This window comes from Halyomorpha halys, unplaced genomic scaffold (genome assembly GCF_000696795.3).
Source record: "Halyomorpha halys isolate HHAL.00 unplaced genomic scaffold, Hhal_1.1 Scaffold98.1, whole genome shotgun sequence".
In the NCBI taxonomy this organism is placed as follows: Eukaryota; Metazoa; Arthropoda; class Insecta; order Hemiptera; family Pentatomidae; genus Halyomorpha; species Halyomorpha halys.
In genome coordinates this window covers 1,983,415-1,991,159 of record NW_027107309.1, presented here as the reverse complement: position 1 = coordinate 1,991,159, position 7,745 = coordinate 1,983,415, and the positions used below count along the sequence as shown (strand labels likewise).

Sequence of the window (7,745 nt, the reverse complement as noted above, 5' to 3'; positions counted from 1 at the left end):
ATTCAAGAAAATTGAAGAAATTCTTTTTCATAGATTATATCAAATTTTACAGGGTGTCGTTAAGATAGATACAAATATTTAAAAAATATATATTATTTAACCTCGTTTAAGGAACATCGTGGTTTAGCACCGGGCCTTGAAAGTGCAAAAAAGCAGGGCTCCATTGCGTAGTCTGCAAGTATTGTACAGGGAATGTTTCCACAGGGGTGTTGTACAGGGAAACAGGAAATATTTCCAAGAATTCGCCTGGAAACGATCTCAACGAGGAAAATGTGACAAGACGGACATCAGCAATGAGGATTGGTCAGGAATATGAATTAATGTTAATTAGTCCCGTAGTATCGTGTCTCTCGTGAGAAATTTGATGCAGTAAATTTGCCAAAGGCTGCTTATGCCTGTAGGGACCCTCTCATTTAATTGCCCAAGGAAAAATGCAATGCATTGCATGTTCGTTTTTTTTGTAATGATCTTTTGTCTGTTAATTCTTAGGTTATTACAGAGCCTAGAAATATTTTTTTTTTACCCTAATTTTTAATTTATTTTAACTTTTCCTTAGCTCCAACGGTAGGTTTTTTTTTGTTACAATTATTTATTTACTGTTACTGTTTATCACGTTCGTAATGTTTTACACTAAATTAAATGACTCAAAATTGGGTAGATCACCCCTTCAACCCGATTTACGAAATAAAGATCCTTTAACTACGGAAAAATCTGCCTGAATATTTAGTTCAATACATAATTAAAGAAATTTCGATTCAAAACAGCCGAAATTCACATCAAAATGTGGCTCTAAATTGACAAATCTTGAATTGTCAATGGCACCTTACCTTAGCCTTAGTATTTTAGTGATGCATAGGTACCTTTCATTTACTGTAAAAAAAAAAAACTTGTATTGTCTTCGTTTTTAAAACAGAGATTGAAAATTTAAAAAACAATCAGAACAAATATAGTAAATGCAGTTAACTACATAATCCTAAAATGTCTGTGATTGGGATTCTTCTTCTAATAATTTTCCTGGAAGGATTGAAGATTTGTTAAATTAGAGCAACATTTAGATGCGGATTAAATAATTAAAATAGCTGCCATTGAAGCTACGAAAAGTTTTTTTTTTTTAAATTATTTATTTAGTGTAATTTACAACTGCATAAAATAATACAGTAGATTGTTAAGGATGAAAGATTAAGAATTAATGGGTTAGGATTGTTAAGGAGTTTGGAATGAAAAGACGCATATCTGTTATGGGTCAAATCTGCAACGAATGGGATGTTAAGGTCTTTGTTAAACTCATTCACAAAGACCTTAACATCCCATTCGTTGCAGATTTGTGACGTAATAAGGAGCATCAAGGATTTTGGATTGTAACGATTGGATGCGGGAAGAATTTGATGGTTTGGTGGAGAATAAAATAGGGGGAAAAATATGGTGATAAACTCATATGCATTGAATATATTTTACCTCAGTTCAATTAAAATATATTCTAATTCTTAGGTTGGCTTCCTTTTCAAGGAGCGACTGAAAACATCTAAAATTTAATTCTTAACATCATTGTTCGGAAACAATTTTAAAAAACTAAAAATTTTACAGACAAACTCTATTATGTGTTTTATTACTGTATAAATTTTATTTATCTGCAAATCCAGTTATTAGAAGATTTGAAAGTTTTGAATAATTTTCAATTTTTCAATGCATATTATCCGTAGAACGTATTTAATCTTGATATTTTGAGGGTGTGTGTAACCACATCTTTGTACTGTTCTTAAAAGGTATATCAACAATTAAATTCATTTTTAACTAACATTTTTTCAAAAATTTTATTTAAAAAAGTCACAGCAGTTTCGCTTGTAATGTAAACCATTACAGGTCTACGAAACTGGAAGTTTAAGTAGAGTAAATTGTATAAAATAAAATGCTCTTTAACTTTAATAATATTTTATTTTCGGCTTGAACTGGTCATTTAGTTGTTAAAACCAACAATTTTTAAACAATCTTTAAAAATTTTAATGTTTGCATGACGTTAGCGCAGAGTTCTCGAATTGGAATACTTGCTACTTCACATAATATCCATAAATTCAATAATGTCTATACATAATACATCATATTAAAAAATCATGGTCTCAAATTGTTCTCAGGTAAAATGTACATAGTAATTGGACTATTTGGCTACAGATAAGGAAAATTAGAAAAAATGTATATTTTTTAAATATAGCTTTCAAACGGTTATTTACGTTCAATTGAAAACGTAAGAATAGAATACAATTAATTTATAAATAACTATTCTTTTATATTAGGATGAAAAAAAAATTTTAATTCTAAGTACTTAAATATTTTTTGGAAATATTTAAGAGTTTACCGAAAACTATCAAAAATTTGTAATTCATCAATAATAAACAATAATTAATTACTCAATTATGAATATCAACAATTTTACAATGTTTTTTTTTTAGTTTTAAAGCGTAGCTTTTGTTAAGGTCCAGATAGATGTAAAAAAACAACTCATTTTCTCAAATAACTTGATCAATTTGAACTCTAATCCCATGATTCATATAAAAATTAATCATAATAAAAATTGAATATTCTTTCGTATTAAAACAAGAAAATATACACTATTTCAATTCTTAACGGCTACGTTTACCAGAAAACCAGAAATTTGGCAAAATGAGAAACTTTTAAATAAATAACATTTATGCAGATAGGTAAAAAAAGAGATAAATTTATTAAGAAAATATATGAAGGGGACCACGTGGGCAGACCTTTCATTCATGTTCTCAGAAAGGAAAACCATCGTATATCCCTTTTTGTTAAAGGAGGTACACCGTCCCATTCTCCAACTTTATCAGGAGCCCGCCAAAAATATTCGGAATGATCCAAGAAAGGATTTCTCTCGGGCGGATCAGAGGAAAGAGTCGACAAAGGGCGGGCGGCAAAGGGAAGATGATCCTCCAGCTGACCCTAATCAGAGGGTATATATCGGACCACAGTTAGGACCCTCGACCTCAGTCATGATAGCGCGGTGGTCCACCCTGGTCGCCCTCGTACTGTCTGCGAGGTCCGGCGGGCCGGAGAACGACAGGCAGAAGTTCGCCGCCGTACCTTGGAGTAGTCCTCTTCGTGGCCACATCATGAACGTCGTCTGTCCCATGCAGGACGACTACCTCGAGAGGAAGGACCTGTCGGCGCTCCACCTCCCTGCCTGGGTCAGGCAAGTCTCCTAGGGTCACTCACTACACCCCTTCTATCTACTACTCCACACATCTCTAGCAAATGATAGAGCAGAAGGCAAATGCTCAATAGTTGTCCTCAGATGATAAAAAAATAAATAATGAGAAGAAAGAAAATTAGGTATTCATTACTAAATGCTTCTCTTTAATTTAAATCATATGAACCGCGTACAAAAGAATCAGGAAAAACATGTGTTAGTAAAAAAAAAAAATCAAGTTCCTCCTCGAATAAACAAAGTTATCCAAGCTCAGATGACTTATCCTTGCCATTGTGGAGTTCAACTAATACATGTACAGAAAAATTTAAAAAATACAAAACGGTGGTGTGCGCATCACAACTTTTAATTACCATATAAATTCATATTCGTATTGTCTCGAGGTAAAAATAACGAAAGTAAAAAAGGTAAAAAGAAACGCTTTATTCAAAAAAAGAGAAAAATTTAAAAAAGTTAATTTGTTCCTGCCAAAAATACTACATATATAAGATGACGAAGCTGTGCAGATCTGAATGCGATCGGAAGAAATAAGTAGTTCTGTTTTCCCGAATCAAACTCCTGTCTCTATTTTTTTTTTAATCACCTTTAATTATTTATGAAATTCTTTAATATTTTCTATTTTTCTTTTTACTAACAATGGGAACTGGTCGTTATTTTATAAAAGAAAATTAAAGGTACTCCAGTGGATGATTTTTAGTTAATTCCTCATTTAAGACCTTTTAAACTATTTCAATAAGGATAAAACGTACCTAATACTAAATATCGGTTGGTCGATTTTATCGAAAAAGTTTCTGTTACATCCGAAGCATTTACCCGCCATAAATACGTAATTTCAGTTTTGTAAAACTTTTCGTTATTTACATACAACACAGACTATTTTGAGAGGCTAGGTTGTTTGAACTCGGGGACCTCAAAACATTTATTTCTACCCAAAACTCTTATTCGAAATATTGTACGATCGCAACACTTCCCCTTACTGGATAATCCATATATCGGTATGTAAAAGTAAAAAACTAGTGATAGTGATGATAGTTATTACTTTCATTGACAAATTCCAAGTTTAATTGTCATATTAAAACATTGAAGAGAATCATTTATTGTAAAACCAGAACACTTAGGTGTATATAGTACAAGAGCCCCAGGAGAAAAAAGGCAGTTATCTCACCCCAATTTTTGGTTACTTTAATGAAAAATATGTATAATTACGAGTCAAAATTGATGAGTCTGCCAAGTATAGGTAGGGGGAATAAAAAATGGCGCCTGTTTGAAAGCGATAAAAAAATTTAATTTTTCATTCGGAGCTCTATATCTTAAAAAGTAGGAACAACACAAGAAAACCTAAGAGAACGTCATTTAAAGATGAGAAAATTTGCTAAAATATGAGCCCTAAAAGATTTATTTACGGTAAATAGTTCTCCAGATATAGCTTTTTAAAAAGCAACATTTCAAAAAAATGTTGTATGGGACGTACGGAAACATCGGTAGTTAGTGAATTTATTTTGAAAAATCTATATCTCAAAAACCATTTGACGTACAGATGTCTTTTAGCACTCAAATTAAAGCTAGTTTAATGAGCTATAAAGTAGTTTATGATGTTTATCTTCGTAGGAGTAATAGTTTTCATGAAATTTGCTAATATAAATTGAATTATAGTTGTTCGGACAAATTTTCATTAGCCAAATTTATATTCATATGTGAATATCATAAAAACTACTACCCCTACGAAGATAAGTGTCATAAACTACTTTATAGATAGTTAAATTTTCTTTATTTTGAGAGTTAGCAGACTTATGTGCGTCTTATGGATCTAGAGATATATTTTTTCAAAAAACCAACATTTTATACAAATAACTAAAAATTAACATTTTGAGAGTTTATTTTGTCAAATATCATAAAAACTACTAGTCCTACAAAGATAAACATTATTAACTATGTTATAGTAAATTTACCGAGCTTTAGTTTGAGCGCTAGCAAACATCTGTACGTCAAATCGTCTCTGAAATGAAGTTTTTCATAAACCAAAATTATTGTCCGAACAGCAATAAATCAATTTATTTTTGCATACATCACTAAAACTACTACTCCTACGACGATAAACTACTTCATAGCCCATTAAACTAGCTTTAATTTGAGTGCTAATAGACATCTGTACGTCACATAGTTCCTGAGATATAGATTTCTCAAAATAAATTAACTAACAACTAATCTTTCAGTAGATTTTTAAAAAAGATTGCTTTTTAAAAAGCTGTATCTCGAGAACTAGTGGACGTAAATAGCTCTTTTAGGGCTAATATTTCAGAAAATTTACTCTTCTTTAAATAATGTGACCTTAGGTTTTCTAGTGTTGTTGGTAGTTTTAAGATATAGAGCCCCGAATGAAAAATTAGTGTTTTTTTAGGTTTTGAAACAGCCACCATTTTTTATTCCCCTTACCTATACTTGCCATACTCATCAATTTTGATTATTAATTATACATAGTTTTCATTAAAGTAATAAAAAATTGGGGTGATAACTGCCTTTTTTTCTTCCCGACTCTTGTACTAATAATATAACACGGCATAATTCCGTATAATCAAATTACTTTTTAATGCCATTCAAGTAATTAGATGATAAGATCAATTTATTATACTACTTATGTCACTATCCACATTTTGATTTCCATTCTTTAATTGCTCACATTGCTACTAGAATACGTTTCAGTCACAAAACACTCGTTCTCTGCCATTGGTATTTATTTCTATACCACAATTACTTCTTGTAAAATAATTGTGCTAAAACGGCTCTGATGATTTTTATGAAACTTGCCTTTAGTTTTATCCTTTAACGTTTTTTTAGAAGAATAAAAAGTCTTGTGGTGAAACATAAATTTTACTTGCGCATAAATACAAAAATTTATATTATATGGAAAATTACAAATATAGTCAGTCACTTGAAAGGTAATTAGATTCGAAAAATCGTTTATATCAGACCAGTATTAACAAAGATAAATTAATTGTATCTGCTTTTTTAACCTTATTTCAAAATTAAAAAAAAATAAGCGGAAACTCTTCGCTTTTCATTAGTTTTTCGTATAATTTTAAAAAATGCAGTTTAGAAAAACCTTTATACAACCACTTAATAGCAAATTTAAAGTATACTGTAAACCTTTCGAGAATGCATTTTTCACGAAATCCTTTGTTTTCAATATATAAACCAAAAACTGATTAATTTTAGGTTTTTTCCCCCTTTCACTCCAATCCGTGGGACTTATAAGCATATAATAGTGGTATTAAAAAATATTGGGGGTCTTCTTTAGTTTTCGAATGTTTAGTTTTTTGCATTTGCTTATTTATCTAATTTGGTTGAACTATTAGTCTAAAAAAACAAATTATTTGACTAACAATATCTTCCGAAAATTTAAATGAATGAGTGAAACCAGATTGTTATACGGTACATTTTATATATTTTATGCATAGTATACGTTTAATATGAATCTAAGATTTACTGAATATAAAAACATAGATATTACCATCTCTTGTAAGATTTTATTATACATACTTTATTATTTTTGTTTATAGATTTTACTAATTTTATTTATATATAATTTTTTTTTTAACTTTGGTATGAATACGATAATTTATCACTATTACTTATTTCCCAAGGTTGTGGCAGATTGTAACACTTGTCAATGAATAAATAAAAAATAAATCTTTTGGAATGTGTGCAAAATATGTAGAAGAAATTGTTATAATAATTTAAACACCTTTTTGTATCTTAGGATTAACTAAGCCTCAATGCGGTACTTAAATGCTGCTTAGGAGCACTTCATTTCAGAGTCAGAATAAAATTAACATAAATGTAATGTATTGTAACTTTTGCAGGACCCATGAAGAACCAGTAGGAAGGTGCCCAGTGAAGTACCATCCAGTCATGGACTCCAGACGTATTTGGCCGCCAATATTAATTGCTGTAGAGTGTGCCTGTGAAAGGTTAGAATATATCATTCTTAATGACCATCTTAATATCCATACCAACATATGTGCTCATGTCAATTTAACGATATAGGTCACAGCATATATCCCAGAATTTAAAATTAAAAATAATGTGTTTCTAGTATAATGTTACAGATAAAACTTTATCAGACTGTTTCTTTTGTGAACAGATCCAGGTGTACACTGCATGGGTCACACGTCTGTATAACAGTTTACATCGCACACACTGTTCTCAAGCACAATATCGGCTTCACAAAGGAACTACTTTCCGTCGACTGCATCTGTGCTGCAAGAACTGCTAAGCTCGTAAAGTTCAGCCATCCAAAACTTGTAACTTAGATTATATTTTTTATAACATAATTGAGAGTATAAAATAAATTTTCTATGACTAAAAAAAAAAAAAAAAAAAGATGTGATTCAACAACTTTTACATTGGGAATAATTTTTATAGGTTGAGATAATAAAAATGCCTCAGGGTGAAAATTGTTTTAAGAGTAAAATTTCAGCTCCTCTGCCAAGGAAAAACTGAGACTTGTTAATAAATACCAATAAATAAATTG

At 30.5% G+C, this 7,745-nt stretch overlaps 1 protein-coding gene across 1 annotated transcript; it reads left to right on the top strand.

Annotated features, from left to right (window-relative positions):
• The first annotated feature begins 2,999 nt into the window (after nt 1-2,999).
• LOC112210414 (uncharacterized) lies at nt 3,000-7,745 on the top strand. The gene is made up of 3 exons (XM_024359715.2): nt 3,000-3,199; nt 7,075-7,182; nt 7,356-7,745. Exons 1-3 carry the CDS (start codon nt 3,000-3,002, stop codon nt 7,522-7,524), a joined length of 477 nt encoding a protein of 158 aa, XP_024215483.1. The 3' UTR covers nt 7,525-7,745.